The sequence below is a fragment of the Lissotriton helveticus genome, chromosome 1_1 (assembly GCF_964261635.1).
Source record: "Lissotriton helveticus chromosome 1_1, aLisHel1.1, whole genome shotgun sequence".
In the NCBI taxonomy this organism is placed as follows: Eukaryota; Metazoa; Chordata; class Amphibia; order Caudata; family Salamandridae; genus Lissotriton; species Lissotriton helveticus.
Window position 1 is genome coordinate 1,181,478,926 of NC_136057.1, and position 19,438 is coordinate 1,181,498,363.

At 41.8% G+C, this 19,438-nt stretch overlaps 1 protein-coding gene across 3 annotated transcripts in view; it reads right to left on the minus strand.

Annotated features, from left to right (window-relative positions):
• The window catches only part of PTPN12 (protein tyrosine phosphatase non-receptor type 12), a 445,738-nt gene that overhangs the window by 24,552 nt on the left and 401,748 nt on the right, over positions 1 to 19,438 (minus strand). For all 3 annotated transcript variants that reach the window (XM_078679268.1, XM_078679259.1, XM_078679277.1), the window contains 2 exons: positions 10,570 to 10,661; positions 9,420 to 9,450 (listed from right to left, as the gene is read on the minus strand). In XM_078679268.1, coding sequence (XP_078535394.1) covers positions 9,420 to 9,450; positions 10,570 to 10,661 — 123 coding nt within the window. The remainder of the gene's footprint in view (positions 1 to 9,419; positions 9,451 to 10,569; positions 10,662 to 19,438) is intronic.

The following is a 19,438-nucleotide window of genomic DNA, read 5'->3' on the forward strand; positions in this document are numbered from 1 at the left end:
TCCAAGGTCAGGGCTTCCGGGTGCTCTGAGGCGGTGCACGCGAGGTGCGGCAGGACCCGCCGCGTGTAAATTATTCCGTTTGTCTCTTTGCAGAGACGTTTTTCCTCGTGCACTCCCGTGTGTTTTGAAATATACCTCACCAATATTTGGTCGATTCTCAAGTTTATTTTCTTCAAAAACCAGCAACACCTTACGCGTTTCGGTCTCCACAGAGACCTTGCTCACAGGTTCACACAATCGACATTTTTTTACATTTAAATAACGTGAAAAAAAGGGGGTTACTCTTTGAATTGCATCACTTCATGTTTTACACACAGGATTTCTAGGACATGTAGTTTTTAAAGAACCATTATTGTTGCTGTACTATTTTTCACTCCAAAATATTTTTCAAACTCTTTATCCAATCAATGTGGATATAAGGCAATTGCCATTAAACTAAAATTTAGCCCTCCGGTTGGCTATGTTTGTATTGCTATTCCAACAATCCCCAACACATTTTTTACCATGTACATAGTCTCTCGTGCATTTATATTGCTTCATATCAGTGAATTTTAGAAATATATGAATTTGGTAACCCACATTATATTTCACAGACGGTAATCTCCTTTATAAATTTGACCGTTGCTATTGTTTAGATAGCAATTAAATTAAACAATACATTTACAGTGAAACTTCATGAATAAATCTACATGTCCTTCATTTTTAAGAAAAAATTATAATAGTGCAGGTTAAAAACGAATTTGACAGGGTGGGCATCATTATTACTAGTTCGTTAGTTCATTTTGAAACAGTTTTAGAGGTGGCAGTGTAGTTCTTCATCCTGATTATGGCCATAAGGGCTCAGAGTTCGAAAATTCATGATATGTTTCGATTCTTTTTGTCGCATCACTTCCACGATCACCACCTCTTCGGTTCGGTCCAACACTTTCGATTCCATAGAAAACTAATTCTTTCCAATTTCCTTTGTGTTCCTTTTCCATATGTTTTGCCATTGCGTTGCTACGATCTGAATTAATAGTGGCTCGGACATGCTCCAAAATGCGTAGTTTCAGTTCCTTTTTGGTGCTGCCGATATACTTCAAAGAGCACGGACATTCCAAAGCGTATATGACAAATTGGGTTTTGCAATTGATTAGTTGATCAATTTTCCAGATTTTTTTATTTGACATCTCTAATTCCTTGGTTGTTTTGGCAATACAGCAGACTTTACATCCGGAGCATTTGTAAAATCCTTTGGGTTTGTGCCATGCTTCAGGCTTCTTTTGTTCTTGAAAATGACTATGGATTAATTTGTCTTTCAAGTTCTTGGCTCTCCGATATGTCACATTGGGATGATCCCCCACTATTTCAGCAACTATAGGATCCATATGTAGTATGTGTCAGTTTTTCCTAAGGATTTTGGTAATTGCTTTGTTGGCCGTTGAATGGGTAGTAATGAATCGAATTTTTTGATCCTCTGTGTTTGATGGTTGTTATTCTCTGAGTAGATCAGTTCTTTTGATACTGGAGGAGCGTTTCAAAGCTGTTTGAATACTTGCAGGGTTGTATTTACGTTTCTCAAATCTTTTACTTGCAAGATTTTTATGAATCTGCCAGTCTTCATCATTAGAACAGATTCTTTTATTCGAAGTAATTCTCCGTATGGAATGTTATGTATTAAACTCGGTTGGTGAAAGCTTTGGGCATGTAAAACCACATTCGTTGCTGTGCTCTTCCGATGTAATGTGGTTTGCAATACATTGTCTTTCACAAAGATTTCAGTGTCCAGAAATACTACCCTTGATTCACTGATTGTGTACGTGAATTTAAGGCCTTAATCTGAATTGTTGAGGCTTTCGAAATAAGTTTAAAATTCTTGATTTGTTCCGTCCCAAATTAACAGCAAGTCATCTATATATCTCAGCCATGCCACGGTTTTTGATACCGCTCCATCATTTTCAGATCTCCATGCCCATGATTTTTCCCATTGTCCCATTGTAAGGCAAGCATATGATGGACTAAAAGAAAAGCCCATCGCTGTGCCTTTGGATTGACGGTACAACTCTTGTCCAAATAAAAATATGTTTTGTTCCAGACACATTGAAATCATGTCCATGAGCATGTTGGTATGGTCTGTCAGTTGTATACTTCTATCCATTAGGAACGTTTTGCATGCCTCTAAGCTGATTTTGTTTTGAATGTTGGAATATAGTGATACGACGTCCATCGTAATCAACTTATATGAAGATTGCCAAGGAGTATCTTGCAATCGTCTCAACATATCCCCAGTGTCTTTTATGTACGAAGTTAAACCTTTGACATACGGTAGCAAAAACACATCTATATAGTTTGCAATGGGTTCCAACAGGGCTCCTTTTGCAGAAATTATTGGTCTCCCTGGTGGTCTAGTGGGATGTTTGTGGATTTTGGGGAGAAAATATATTGTGGCCATTTTTGGATGTGTGGTTTGAAGATACTTATATTCGTCACTGTCAATTAGATTTTGTTTGAACCCCTTCTCAAGCTTTTTATCTAAATCTTCTTTCATTTTTGGCAAAGGGTTAGTTTTCAATTTTTCATAGTATTCCTTGTTCTGTAATTGAGAATAAGCTTCACGCATGTATGCCTCCTTATCAAGAACAATCACGTTGCCACCTTTATCTGCCATTTTGATTTCGATGGTGTCATCTTTCTGAAGCAGATTTAGTGCTTGGCGTTCTTGTTTTGTTAAGTTATCTTTGTTGTGTGGAGCTTTCAATTGGTAAAGATCCTTTACAACGCATTCTTGGAAAAAGTCTATTTTATTTCCAGGTGGGAGTTGTGGGTAGAATTTAGATTGAGGTTTCATTTTGGATATTCCTGCTCCCAATTGTACACAATATGCTTGTACTTCTCCACCCCCCTGTTGTGGGGTCTGGCTTAGTTCCATAAGATTTACAAAATGTTCAGCATCTTGTATTGGTATTTGAATTGTCGGTTGAGAAATAGTCCTTCTGTAATTGGCCATGTCATGTTTGTCGATAAATAGTTTAGCTAATTTTATCTTTCTTACGAATTTGTAGAGATCTATCCGTGTCTCAGCCAGGTTCATTCCACTCATTGGGCAGAAGTTCATACCTCGTTTAAGAACGTTCAGTTCCAGTTCACTCAAATGTTTCGATGATAAATTGATCACTTGTAATTCTTGGTCGTCATGTATGATATTTTGGTCTTCCTGTAATAGTGCCATTTCTTCTAATTCTTGATCCATCAGTGTAGTGTCTTGATATTTGTTTAACAATTCCACTTCTTTCTCATATTGCGTGTCATTGTTCCTACGCGGTCTGCGCCAGAAGTTTGTGCCGTATTTTCGTTTGCCTCTTCTGGTTTGTTTTGAGGTGTGTTTCCTCGTCCCCTTCCTCTCCCCCTCCCTCTTTGATTTTGACTTCTTGGAGGGCCCATTGTTTTTCCCCCCCAAGTCTTTTGGTTGAATGCTAATTTCATCTCGTCTAAAAAAAGAGTTCCTTGCTCTGGCTTCTCTTTGTTCCTCTTCCCCTCCACTGATGCTTGGTTCTGTTGATGCGAGGGAAGATACTGAGGACATACTGCCTAGATTTCCGGGTTCAATTTGTCTGAATCTCTCATACTTTCTGGCATAAGTAAAAATACGACCGTCCTCGTAATCTTCTTTATCCCGTTGGAACTTTGTTTGTTTTCTCATTCGTACATTTTCTTCATGTTTCTCAATATATTGTTCCAATTCATCCTTGATTTTTTTCATTTCTGGATTTAGGTCTATTGTGGCCAGTTTTTTTTCCATTTCTCTAAGTTGTTTGGTGATTTTATCCAACGCAATCTCTATATGTTTGACTAGGATCTCCATTAGTCCCAAAGATGATTTTAAGATAAATTCTCCCCATTCAGTTAATAATTCGTTACTTGTGTCTTGATGGCTGGGCATTAAACTAATGCGTAAACCACGCGGTACACGTTTAACATCCAAATATTTTTTAAGGGCTGCAACTTCCCACCACTTGTTAATTTCTTTTTTTGATAATTTTTCCCAAATGCGTAATTTATTTTTAACATCTGATTTACGGGCGCCACCGCCTTCTCTCGTGGCAGCTTTTTCCTCTTCAAAGCAAGTTTGAATCAAAGTGTTTCGTAATGCCTCCCTTTTATCCATGGTGTGCTGGTGTTATTTATTTGCTCTGTTTCCACACTTCTTAATGAATTATTTGTGTAAACAATGTTCACTTGTAATTTCTTTTCAGACGACTCTGTTGTGTCACACTGAAACCTCGTCAGGTTTCTTGTTAATCTAATTTGTCATATACGCTTTGGAATGTCCGTGCTCTTTGAAGTATATCGGCAGCACCAAAAAGGAACTGAAACTACGCATTTTGGAGCATGTCCGAGCCACTATTAATTCAGATCGTAGCAACGCAATGGCAAAACATATGGAAAAGGAACACAAAGGAAATTGGAAAGAATTAGTTTTCTATGGAATCGAAAGTGTTGGACCGAACCGAAGAGGTGGTGATCGTGAAAAAGTGATGCGACAAAAAGAATCGAAACATATCATGAATTTTCAAACTCTGGGCCCTTATGGCCATAATCAGGATGAAGAACTACACTGCCACCTCTAAAACTGTTTCAAAATGAACTAACAAACTAGTAATAATGATGCCCACCCTGTCAAATTCGTTTTTAACCTGCACTATTATAATTTTTTCTTAAAAATGAAGGACATGTAGATTTATTCATGAAGTTTCACTGTAAATTTATTGTTTAATTTAATTGCCATCTAAACAATAGCAACGGTCAAATTTATAAAGGAGATTACCGTCTGTGAAATATAATGTGGGTTACCAAATTCATATATTTCTAAATTTCACTGATATGAAGCAATATAAATGCACGAGAGACTATGTACATGGTAAAAAATGTGTTGGGGATTGTTGGAATAGCAATACAAACATAGCCAACCGGAGGGCTAAATTTTAGTTTAATGGCAATTGCCTTATATCCACATTGATTGGATAAAGAGTTTGAAAAATATTTTGGAGTGAAAAATAGTACAGCAACAATAATGGTTCTTTAAAAACTACATGTCCCAGAAATCCTGTGTGTAAAACAGGAAGTGATGCAATTCAAAGAGTAACCCCCTTTTTTCACGTTATTTAAATGTAAAAAAATGTCGATTGTGTGAACCTGTGAGCAAGGTCTCTGTGGAGACCGAAACGCGTAAGGTGTTGCTGGTTGCTGGTTTTTGAAGAAAATAAACTTGAGAATCGACCAAATATTGGTGTGGTATATTTCAAAACACACGGGAGTGCACGAGAAAAAACGTCTCTGCAAAGAGACAAACGGAATAATATATGTATATATACATACACACACATATATATAGAAACATATATTTGAAAAGAGAAGTCAATATTTACACAGGAGTGTGAGCATGTACTGCTACGTTTGTGTCTACAGCCGTCCCGTTTTTTTTCTCTCCTTAAAATGTGGTCATCCTTGTTATAAGCGACTAAACAGAATGCTCCCTAGAGGACTACAAAGAATACCAGACTTTAAAGTCTATCAATTCACAAAGCCATGACCTTTCCACCCCCGAAACATCGCTGTACAATACCTATGAAATTCAGCCTCCAACCACCCGTTCGTTATATTTTTGTTTTAGGTCTAATGCGCTTCTGGCGTCCTGGGTACAGCCTGGAGTTTCATGGAAGGCTCCATACCAACATGACTTCAAGTCACGGTTGCGTAGGCGCATATGAGTGGATCTGCACCTCTATGGGCTTCGTTGCCGCATGGGTGTTGGGTGTGTAGGCTTAACAGTGGGGTCTTGAACGAGTCTGTATTCTCGAGTCCGGTGAGCATTTTAGATTGTCCAGTAGGGAAAGCCATCAACGGCATGCCTGGCTGGACAGTAAGTCTACGGGGCGGTGGCATTAAGGAAGAAGGTAGCTATAATTATTAATGTCTTAGGCCATCTGGAGGAGAAGGGGTTGTGGATTTCCAAGTCTACGAATGCCACAAATTAAATCAACGGGTTGCCGAGTACATGTTGTTTCGTGGACCGGCCGCCAACTGCTGAGAATAGAATCTCTGGGCTTTAAATTCACTTCTGAAGCTGAGGACCAGTAGTGAGTGGATGTTTGCTGTGTCCTTTCAGCAGGAGGTAAATGTTATTTCTAGTTGATATCTCGGACTTACCCGTCCGTCCTCGAACTGCTCCTTCTCAGTGTTATTCCCATGTGAGTCTCCCTTTGACTATGCCATCAGCGTTCTGACCACTCTGCGCACAGTGAAGTCACGCTGGGGAGGAAGAGACTGACCGGTGACAACTCAACTGCTGTGCCTCCTCTCGGGCGCCCATGCGTCTCCCCTCTATTATCGTAGCTGAGCTGATTAAGTCCCCATGTTAGGACCAGGCGGAAATCGGCCTCCGTTTGCCGGCCCAACTATGTTGCGGTGGGATAAGGGGTGGGTAGTCGGAAGGGGTGTTGGGGGATACTGTTGGGGATGGGTGGGCTGGGGGGTTTAGGGGCGTGCCCCCTTTTGTTTCCATAAACCTCTGAGTTCACTACCATGCCTTTCTCTGTCTGTGCTGTTGACAGTCTCCTCCTGACTGTGGAGGGCTGTCCTGAATCTTGATTGAACTCTTAAATAAACACGGTTTTGAAAAAAAAATATTGTAAAAACAGTTTGGCGAGCCGCGCCTTTCGCTGTAGTGGGGCGATTCTTACGGAGACAAAAAAATGCAAATGGCACGCTTTTGCTGCCCAAAGAAATAAAAAAACAAGCAAATGCGAGCAGGCACATGGAAACAAAAGGGAACGCGACCGCATGTGAACGCAACCCGAGCAGGCACATGGAAACAAAAGTGAATGCAACCATAAGTGAACGCGATCTCAATCTGTTACAGAAAACAGTGTCTGGATGCGCAGCCACAACGTGAACGCAGCAAAGCCTTTGAAATAGGAAACCAAACAGATGGCACACAGCGCGCCCCGTGCTCGCTCCCAAAGGTAAACGCCATAAATGCACAAGTGCTCCCTGGAAATAGTGCAGTACATGCACGAGTTTCCCAAAAAGTCCTGAGTGATTTAAAGAGGTCACTCCTAGGCAGCGCTTGCGCGCTGCGTTAGGCTTGACCTAACAAAAATTGCAAGATTTGATGCATGGAATCTGGTCAGTATATCCAAAGTGGAGGACCTGATTGAGAGTGGCGATATCATGCTGTCGTCCTAGTTTCTGGGATGAACACAAATCAATTCCTAAAATACGCACAAATAAGGCACGCATGAAGTGCTGAGGGGCTCCCTGGTGACTGTATCCTGGAATATGCCCCGCTAGAGAGACGGATATTAACGGAGGAGCTTGGGAAGGATGCAATCTCCCTCACATACAAAACACTTAATACTATGCCAGACACCCTACATAAGCCATATACCCTACATAAGCTGTGGAGAAAGTAGGTGGGGATATGGAAGATTATGAATGGGAGGCGGCCCTGATGCACCCGAGGGAGGTATCAATCAAATCACAGCTACATCTAGTCCAATTGAAACTACTACATCGAGTGTACTAGGATTGACATCGATTGCATTCCATAGGGAGGGAGGGCACAGAACCCCCCCCCCTATTGTCTGAGATGCCAAGGAGAAGAAGGCTACTTGCATACATTCTGGAGTTGCACCCGGACCAGGAATGTCGGGTTACAAAAATTACGGAACTCAGTGGGGTGTTTTCGGCACACATCCCATTGAACCCTAAATTCCTAATTTTGGAGATCCTTATTGACACAGACTTACTGCTGCCTCAGCCTCTGCTCTGAGGTCTCGGCCTAGTTGTGGAAAAGAGAGACATAGATCATTGGGGATACAGGAGTGCCCAACTCTACAGGAATGGAGACTGGGCATGGACATTTAAATGGTGGCTAAAAAAGCTACATATGCCCGCAGGGGCTGACCCCGAAAATGTTGTAAGGTATGGGTAATTGGATGCAATATTACTCTTTGGAGATATTGGAGTGGAGACAACGTCAGGTAGTGCTATGATGTGTGGGTGTGCTATTGCCGGATGTATTAATGTTTACAACTGGGTGCTTACTTCTGCTATTGAATCTATACTAGCTGACAGTTGTCTGGGGAAGAGGAGACTTTGGATGTTTTTGGTTAATACTAAGTGGTGAATGGGGTAGGACTCCAGACATGCTGGGTGGTCCTTTTATTTGCTCTTGCTGCATTGTCTTGAAAATGAAATTTTAAAAAAGTTAAAGAAAATATATATAATAGTGGCAGCTAAATGTGGGCACAGCGTGTAGACCGCTCCTAATCCCTCCCCTGATTTTAGGTGTCGCCTACAGACACTTTTTAGCTGTCATTTGGCAAAGATATATTGGAGACAGTACCAATATTTAGAGTGGGCTGTGGGTCAACTCATTGGTTGTCAATCTCATCCGCTCGCTTCTTATTCAGTGACTTTCCTTTCTCTTGTGGTCTGTCCTTCCAGTTAAGTATAGCTTCTTTGCCATCCTATTGAATGGATGATTTGTGGCTTTACACAATTTACATTCAGGGAACTTGTTTTGTTAGTTTTCTAACAGCACTTCACACATGTGAATGTCTTTTCTTTCTCTCTCGTGTGCTGCTTCCAGAGTGATATTCGCACCCCAGCGCTCTGTAATGTTCACCCACACAGCTCGTGCTTTGCTTGTCCCACCCCTCACTCTCCAGAAAAAAGTTTTTTTTCCTCCCAGCAACTCTATTGCTCACCCCTTGCCTCAGTTGCTCATCAGCAATTGCTTAATCAAATCATCCCCACGGCAGCCAAACCTGCCATGTCACTCCTTCCAATGAAAAAAAGCACTTTTTATAATTCAATGCTCTAAAAGTGGTGTGTAGATGAGACCTAAAAAGAGTAGTCTGTGTGAGCTTCTGGGTGTTGTTAGTAAAAAAACTGGGTGCTTGTCAAAAGTTAGAGGAATAAGCCTAGTCATTTTCCGAACAATTCTAATAAAAGTTTTTTGAGCCATTGATGTTTCACAGGTTTGGACCATTATGCAGGATGGCGTGATCTGTAAATAAATAGTTATAGAGTTCCATGAATTATTTTTAAGTAGTGCACAGCTGGGTCATAATTGCTATTCCTAGTGAAAGACACTTCTCTGTAGCCAGCATTGTTTCTTGATCTGATATCTGCATCCCCAATCCAAGTTTTTTTGTCCATTTACCAGAGATTATATGATATGATTATTTCCTCAAGCTTTTAATGATGTCTCTCTGCCATTCTGAGGCCATAGTTGGACAATGCAAGTACACAAGAAAAACAAAATGTAATAAAAAAAGAAATTCTATGGCTCATGGAGAAAAGATGTTTTTATTAGTGACATCTACAGCTTGTAATGTGATTAGACAGTTCTTTAATGAAAAAGTTCTACTTACCATGTTTTTCATTTGCTGTAGTTTTCAAGTTCTGCAAAACAAATGTGTTGCATTAACAGCAGCATTTTCTGATGAAGATGTATAATCTCAATAGAAATATATACAGACTGTGTGCTTTCAAAGGCTTACTGAAGTGATATGGCTTAACTGCTGTGACATACATCTTAAGGCTTATTATACAGCCTGGCCTTGAGCAGTTCAAGCTCAATAACTCCTGGTGCCTCATTGGACTTGGGATTTTCCAAGTGATGGGTCCTCCAAGTACACTGGACTGAGTTTCATGCTAGTATCCTGAACCATGATTTACTCTTGTATTTTGTAAGGAAATCTTAAGCTAACTTAGCTACCATAATTGTTATCTAGGTGGACCCTCTGGAAATGTAGCCCTCCTTTGGGTTTGGCTAGCTATGCTCCGTTAAGGTTGAGATCTGGTGTAGGCCAATCCATACCCCAAATCACTCTCTTAAAAGAAGAGCCACCTAGCAGTCATATAAGGGTAGGTACATGCACAAATAGATCCAAAAAAGGTACAGGAGTATGGATGTTCATTAGTTGAAAAATAGACCTATTTCACACTATGGACAACTGCCCTAGCCATGAGGATCTGTATGCCACAAATAAAATACAGCGCGCATTCAATGTATTTTTATTTAGCAGTATTGTGCAGATTCAACATAACATTTGAGGTACAGGAGATAATGGAACTGTGAGATTCAAATGAATATGCAAAGGCAACCATTTTAGAGATCCTACTGGAAATGGTTGCCATGAAAAAGACTTTTCAAACTTCTTTGCATATAAATCTCTAAAAAGCATCTGTCAAATCCAGCACTTGACGTTCACACATGTAAAAATGTGAAACAGATTACATTAGGTGATTTTCAAGAACAGCATGTGAGTATTGTATAACATTCGCACAGATGAAAGGATTGTCCAACACACAATACAAGAAATATATTCTGTTATAACACAAGTAACCTGTACAAAAGAAATATAGCAGCTAAATGTACTCTTCTCTGGGCAGAGAGTTTAAAATAGAGCAACATGGAACAATGATTGCCTGACGACTCAAATTTACCAACCAAAGCTGGGGGATTATTTCGATATACATGTGACTTTGCTGGATTGAGATCCAGTTACTTATACTTACTTTTGATTGCAAATGGTCTTGAGTACACAGGTCCGGACATGTTGACCATTCTGCAGTCGATACAGGTACAACGGCTTGAAGAGAAGATGGGTCTAAAAAACAACATTCACAGTCAATGTAACATGTTTATGTGGTCAGCTACTGCAATTTCCAGCAAAAGCATACTTTGTAGTAATCCACTACACTATCACCAAAGAAACCATTTCCTTACATCTAAAAATAGTTCTGCCACTTGAAGCCACTATATATTTACGTATGAAGAGGGGAAAGAAGAAAAACAAGGCAAAAGATCCTCTGGAACAACACCCCCTTATCCATTGGGACCAACCCTGCTCCAAATATGAGAAGAATAGAAGAAACAACTCTTTAAAGTACAAACCATCATGACACAGTAACCATATGCTCCTACACCCAGAACGTAGTTACCTCTCCAATCACTGACTATTTGCTCTAGACCAGTGGTCTCCAACGTTTTCAGTATTGTGAGCTACTTCTGATCAGTGAAAACTGAGCTTTTCAAGGTTAAGCAACTCGTGCAAGGATACCAGACACCCCCACACCCAGCTTCTATGACTAAGCCTAATGTGCATAGAACCAGATACTGGTTTGAACAAAATTCTTTAACTAGGAGCACTATGCCAGAGCTGCAAAGTCGGTCAGTGAGAGCATGTTCTTTGGGGATGTGTGAACATGTGTGTGTGTGTATGAATGGGATGTATGTGTTTAGGTGACTGAGAGCCTATGACGTATGTATTCGTGGGACGGGACATACCTTTCGCCAAATGTGGCAACATTATATGTATAACACAAACTATTGGTTTTAAATGGGAGAAATCTAAAGAGCAGAAAAATATTCCACAAAAATGTTCATAATATGGAACATTTTTATGCATTTTAAATTTCTCCCACTCAAAATAATGGCTCTATTTTTCTGTTATACATATGGCACCATGTCTACCAATCACTGATAGCAAGATTGTTGCTGTGTGTAAAGGTGACACTTTGAAATGGGAGAAAATCAAACTGAAGAATTCTCTTTATGTTCCTTAAAATTCATTTAAATTTTGTCCAATTGTCACATTTACCACCAGAAGGCATTTTTCTCCCACTGACCTGTCGAAAAGGCGCCATATTTATAGCAGAATAATACAGCCATTTGTTCAAATGGGAGGAATTTAAAGTAAGGAAACCTGCTCCATAAACCATTAGGACATCATTGGCTTAATTGAAAGTGGAGAAAAACATTAAGACAATGTTTCATAGAAATATTTTTCTTCACTTTAAATTTCTCCATAAAAAAATAAATACTTTTTCAGTAATAAATATGGCACAGCGCCTACTAGCAACTGGGAGCGCGAGGCCTGCTGTTTGTAAATGTGACACTTTGAAATGGGAGAACATTAAAATGAAGAGTTAACTTAATCCTGTGAAGAGACTGGCACACAATGCCAGGATGAATGTAAAGTTTCCTGGGGCTCTTGTTGCTAAAACCTTAATAGCACAGCAATGACATAGCTAATCATGCCCTCTCAATCTGAGTATTAATAAGTATTATAATTTTCTCTAAAGAGTTCTATGAATGCCACAATTTTCAACCTAAATGGAAATCCATTTGGTGTGTGTGGAGAGATGACATCCAATTCTTAAGTTGCTTACCTATATTGTTGAATACTTTTGCAGATGGGTCTTGCATGGGCTACGCATGTATTGTATGTTTTGTGATTAACAGCCCTTTAATAACAGAGCTACTGCACTTCAGCCTAGCTGAATTTAGATATATATTTGTTTTACATGAAGGAATTTTGGTCATGTTCGTACTGTAAATACCTGCTACTCAGCAAATTTTAAATAAAAAAAAAAAATAAGTTATTTTATAGATGTTGACACTGTAATGTATTTATATACCACTGAAAAGTTTATTGAAGGTGGCTAAGCTCAGATATCGACAGCTTAGGCAAGAGACTCAAAGTATTGTCTAAGGCAGTAGGTCACCCTCTGGGATCTCCTGACTTCGCCAATGCCTTTCGTGATGCTGTACAGCGCCGAGGTTAAAAAGCATTTTTTTTTAACCAAGTCCACGCAGCCTAAGTAAAAAATTTAAAAACAAGGCCACGATAATGCAGCTAATTGCATAATTTTGCCTTTTTTATTATTTTTATTGATAATGTGCATCCTGAGTTAAAAAAAGATAACGCTTTTTTCCAGTGGGACGACATGGAGGGAAACATCCTTTACAAACATGGTCATTACCACGCACAACTTCCCCAATTACCACAACCAGGGGCAACCTATATGCCCCCCACTTTGGCAGTACCCACAATTCCCCCAATTTCAACCACCTTTCGGCCCACAGTACCCTGCATTCTATCCGCCCCAAAATCCCTCACAACCTCCTTTTTTAGGCAGAGGTTGGGGCAGAGGGCGAGGGCGAAAAAGAGGCAACACAGCAGAGAAAAGGGTCCAATGGGAGGACACACGCCCCCAAGGGATGGACACGAGGAGCACGAGCCGGTCAGGACAACAGTGAGTCTGGTAGTCAACCTATCAGATCGCCACCTTACCCAAAGAGAGGAAGAAGTCCTACAAAAGGGCTTGGGCTTCGTCCCTACACCTAGGATCGACCAGTTTCAACAAACAAGAGAACTCAAAGCCTTTTTTAGAAAAATAAGGTTAAAAGCATTCTTTGAGGGAAAACTCAGTGAACCCACAGAAGATTCTGGACTCCATAATCCCTCCACCTTTACACCCCATAACGGCATGGTACCAAACGAAGTACTGACGTTTGAGCAGGCAGTATTGAAAGACATTAACAAACTTGACCGGCTGACCCCACATTGCAACATCTCTAAGAATGAGTTGGCAATACTGAAGTCATTGGCAGATGATTCTTCAATCACAATTAAACAGGCCGACAAAGGGGGAGCCACAGTGCTCATGAACACTGTGGACTATGAGATGGAATGCATAAGACAGCTGAGTGACCAGAGATACTATACTCCAATCACTGATGACCCAACCACGCATCTACAGACCAGGATCACAAGCCTGGTATCCGGTGCTGAATGTGATCAATGGATCAGTAAGAAGGAGGCAGAATTCCTCATGAAAAAGGACCCCAGGGTACCATATTTCTACATTCTACCCAAGATCCATAAAGCCACCAGACCAGTGCCAGGGAGGCCAATTGTTTCTGGGATTGACTCGGTGCTAGAGCCCTTGTCTCAGTTTTGCGACCACTTCCTGCAACCCCTGGTAAAAAACATCCCTTCCTACATTCAGGACACGACAGATGTCCTCAGAATATTGGACACAGTCCAGGATACAGGAGAGATTGACCTTCTAATTACCCTGGATGTCGAAGCACTTTATACGAACATCCCCCAGAGGGCAACTCTCGAGGTAATTGAGGAAAGGCTGGGACAAGAATTGTGGAGCTCCAACACTCCCCAGACCTTCATCATGGAGTGCGCCACATTAGCCCTGACCGAAAATTATTTTGAATACAGAGGTAAATTCTACCATCAAACCCAGGGGACCTCTATGGGCAGCACCTTCGCCCCCTCGGTGGCCTGTTTGTATATGGCCAAATTTGAAGAGACTCACATACACCATGAGTCCAATCCCTTCCGCAATAACATCAGAATGTGGAAACGCTTCATAGACGATATTCTTATTCTATGGAGCGGTCCACCAACCACTTATGAAGGGTTCTTGGTTTGGGTTAACACTCTCAACCCTCACCTACATTTCACCATGTCAGCCTCACCCCATGAAATCGCTTTCCTTGACCTAACGATCAAATTGGAAGCAGGTTCCATAAAAACAACTATGTATCGTAAACCTACAGATCGTAACAGCCTCCTGCATTACACGAGTCACCATCCAAGGGCCCTACGTACCAATCTGCCCTTTGGCCAATTCTTACGAATCAGGCGTAATTGCAGCGCTGTGGCAGATTACAAGAAAGAATCAGCTCTGCTCTCTAGGAACCTTCTGGATAGGGGTTACCCCAAAAGTGATGTACGAAAGGCACTTAAACGTGCCAGAAACAACAATAGAGAAGCCCTACTGGAAAGGCGGGAGAGGGCCCCTATTGAGAATCAACCTATCACATGTGTGACCACTTTCACCCCCCTGTCCAATAAAATCAGAAACACGATTAAGCATCACTGGGGCATACTTAACACAGGTGACATGTCCCTAGAGGAACCTAGATTTGCTTTTAAAAGATCACAAAACCTGAAAGATATCTTGATTAGCACTAGGCCTAAACAAACAAGGAAAGAAAGCCAAAGAACTCTATGGAATCTACCCCCAGTGACGGGCCACTACCCCTGCGGAATGTGTGGTGTCTGTAGATAGACCCTGACCCTCAAAACCATACAACTTTCAGACACCTTTAAATGGGAAATAAGGCAACACACGAATTGCAACACATCCCACTGCATATACCTGCTAATATGCCCATGTAACCTGCAGTACATAGGGATGACAACACGCCCTATTAAGACTCGAATCATAGAACATCGCAGCAATTTCCGCTGCAGAAAGACCCACACCAAAATGTGCAAACATTATGTGGAAGCAAACCATGATGAGAATTCAATGAAGTGGGTAGTTCTGGAGTCTAGTCCTAACTGCCCCACAAAAGTACTCTTCAGTAAGGAACAGAGATGGGTGCATCGGTTGTCATCTGACCATTATGGTCTCAACGAAGACATTCCCTGGCATTCACTATGAACCCCCATTTTCGTAGTGTCCACCCATGAGTTAGTGTCCTGACACATTTCCATGCCATGAGATCTGGCATTATTCTTGTACATAAGACTATATACCTCCTCCGGGCTATTCCCTACCCTGTAAGCACCACCACTGACCCCAGGTTACTCACGAACCCCAACACATGGCTATCAGATCCTACGTATCCCAGAGACTCAAAAATATTACCGGCACATTGAGGCATGGTGAGGCTAGTCCCACACATCAGGACGACCAGTGGGCGAGATCATCTAGTAAAGACATGTGCACATTACTAATTACTTACTTCTGAGCAGTTCCATCATAGCCGCCATCCACCATATGGCCTTACATCGTTTTCCACTACTCGTGAACCCAGATCACCTTGCATTGGCATCTGTATTAACACACTTCCGATCACACTGGCAACCCCGAGGGACCTTTTCGAACATGGCCGCCATCCACTACTAGGCTTGAACATCGTTTTCCACAACTCGTGAACCCAACCTCCACAACGAGTTATTAGAGACCCACCGGACCCGTTGGTCTTCCAAACGGTACCAAGGTCCATGCCACCCAATTAGCATAAGACATGGTTGCACATGACAAAATGGGGTGTTTGCACGGGGTAATATTATTTCCCGTTTATATCACACCATTACAAGATGGCCGCCACGCTCTCGGGACCACACACGTGACCTAGGATAGTGGGCGGTTACCCAACGCGGCACGCCGACCCGCCGGTGCTATTGAAATAATCCCCGCCGCCGAGCTCACACATCTACTCGAGCTCGGCGGGGACGGGTAGGTCACTGCACCCGGACACAGCAGACTTCAGGTGAGTGTGGCTAGCGTATGGCGGAGGAGGCGAGCCTCTAGCGCTCAAACAGGTCGTGAGCCTTACTCTGTAGGGATGCTTTTTTACTTCACTGTTATTTAGCGCGGTTTTTACTTATCCCTACTCCAGCCACACCCTGGGCTCAGCGCTGTAGTTCAGCCCTGCCGAACACTCATGTGGCCCCTAGGATATGATCATTAGGTGAGTAAGGGAATCTAAACATGCTCATTTTAATGGTTTTGAAGAGCACAGGGAAAGTATGCTGTTATGCCTCTTGTACTACATAGTGGTGTCTACACTAAAAACCCTGCCTAAATATACCACAGGCAGGTATTGAGATTGATACTGCTGCATTTTTAACCTTGTATATTGACACTTTTGTTCTTGTTTTTTAAACCTTCACCTTCACTGTCCACAGTATGAGTCACAGTTACTGCGTGTGCTCCACAGTTTCACATTGCACGCTCAGTACACCTGGCATGCGGTGGATGAGTACATTCACTTCAAACACCACCAGCATGTTAGTATATGTTCTTCCTGGCAATACTATGACTGCGGTTTTTGTCTAATTACTGTTTCCTTAGCCTTCCTCTAGACATAGGCATAGGAGGATCCACTAAGGTAAAATTTACAACACATATGACATGAGCATGTTGTTGTCTTCACTTTGGTCCTGAAGAATCGCGGTAAATATACCAAATGCGAGAAACATGTTGACCACATGCACCACTAGTATCTTCTAGGGTAACACAACATAATAGGTTGACACCTAGGGAACTAGCTTCACTTTTTAACCGTAGCTAGGGGACCCCCAGAATAAAATCCATTCCGGTACCCCTTGTTACATTTTAGCCACCTCACCATAGGTTTACACCGCCCTGCCCACATACCCCCACTTCACCTATAGGCAGTTGGAAAAAAGATCTCCGCCAAAGAGCCCCTCTCTGAGGTGTGCCCGTCGGGGGTTGCACCGCCTCCCCGACGAGGAGCAACCGCCGATGATGAAGCATGACACTCCTCGGGGTGTGTGAGGCAAATATATCCAACACAATGGATGCCCCAGGGTATCAATAATATCCCTCTCCTTTCCCCACCTTGGTCACGCCAGCAAGAACTTTCCTATCGCTTCCTTCCTTAGGAACAGTACAGCAACCCCTTTTGGTTTCACGCTATACCTTTAACATGAATATCGTAGGTATATGTCGGTGTGTATATATATATATATATATATATACATATACATATATACATATACATATACACATATATATATATATATATATATATATATATATATATATATATATATATATATATATATATATATATATATATACACACACACACACACATTATCTACTGGCGGTCGCCAGTAGGTAGTCCTAGTTAGGACCTTGTTTCTATTCAAAACGCATTTTTCTTTTCCCAATAACTTTGGTGCCGGTTGACAAATCTTCGTGAAACTTTCAAAACTAGTGGGGCGCTCCGGTCAGCTCCTATCTTGAAAGGTTCAGGGTGATTCGGCAAGTGGGGGACAAGAAAAAAGGGGGTCCCAAAACGTGTTTTCCCTATGTTAATTCCCATAGGAAACTTTAGACACGGCTACAGCCCGAACTGCTGAATGGAATTACACCAAATTTGGCAAAAAGGTAGCCCTTGGTTCAGAAGGAGACTTTTTTTTTTTAAATGGTGTAAATCCGTTCAGTCGTTCCAGAGAAATTAAAAGAATAAAAGTCAAAAAATCAATTTCCCAAAGGCAACTTTAGACACAGTTATAGCCGAAACTGCTGAACAGAACTACACCAAATTTGGTACAAAGGTAGACCTTGGCTCAGGAAGAGACTTTTTTTTTTAAATGTTGTAAATCCGTTCAGTAGTTGCTGAGAAAATCAAAAATAAAAGTTTCGATATTTAGAGGCACGGGGGATCCGCGGACCCTCCCGACCACGAGCTTTATGCTAATTGGCTGGCAGCCATCTTGTGCCTCGGTAGAACCATAATACAAGAAAACAGTAAAACAGACGCGCAAAACAAGGGCCAAAAAAAGCATTTAATAAATAAATAGCCCGAATTCGCGCTGATACGCGAATCCGGCTAAGAAAATTAAAAAAACGAAGCGCGGGTTCCCACGCTTCGTTTAATTGAAGTGGGCCAGGTCCCGGAGGCTTTGCATAAATATTTGCGGAGGCACACGGCCCCCCTGCAGTCCCGTGGACCGCCAACCCCCGGGGCTTGTTTTTTTTAAAGTTTGGGGGGGCTCTAAGGCCACCCCAAGCCCTGGGGACCGCCCCCCCCCCCCCCCCCCGGGGCTTTCATAAATTATAATCGCAGGCGCACACTGCCCCCGCATCCCTGGGCATTATTTTTTTTTAAATATGCATGTGGGCGGGGCTCACCCCCCCCCCCACACACACACTCGCCTCGCGACTCCCGCCCTGTCATAGCAAACTATGGTTTGGTTTTTGGAAGAGAGCAGGGAACCAAACCAGATTGCTTTTCCACACAGGGAGCTGCATGTCAGAAGCGCCCCATGTGGAAAAGCAATGCCAGTAACTTCCCCGCCTCTTGCCGAATCTCCACAAAAGTTAAATTTTTTTAAAGATACATATCTCCAAAACTACTGGAGGGATATAAACACAAAAAGCACGCTTTCTGGACCAAAATCTAGCTTTCTGCCAAATTTGGTGTCATTCCGTTCAGCAGTTCGGGATGTAGTAGTGTTAAAAAATTAAATAAAAATACCCATATACTTAAAATGGGGAAAACACATTTTGGGACCCTGGTTTTTTCTCGGCTCCCGCTTGAGGTAGGTAAGGATATTGGGTGGTAAGGGTATATTTAGGGTAGATAAGGGTATGTTTAGGGTGGGTAGGGGTATTAGGTGGTACGGGTGTTTTTAAGTTTTAGAGGTGGGTAAGGGCATGGGGTGGTAAGGGTGCTTTTAGGGTTTAGGGGTGAATTGGCACATTGGGTTGTAATAGTATATTTAGGGTTATGGTGTGGTTGAGTTTTAAGGGTCAATAAGGTGAATGTATACACACACACAAAGGGGGTTTCACTTACCGGACATACTCACATTTTATTGGAAAAGTAAGCGTGGTAAAGGCATTGCGAGGTTAAGAACGCATGGTAAAGGCATGCATGGTTAAATCATACGTTCATGTATACATAGACGGTGCACAGTAAGATAGTTGTTCTTGGAAGCTCCAACTTGTATTCCAAAATTCCTTTATTGTAATCTTTTAAAACCTCTTCAGTCTTGAATGGCGGGCAACTATTATATTGACCCATATA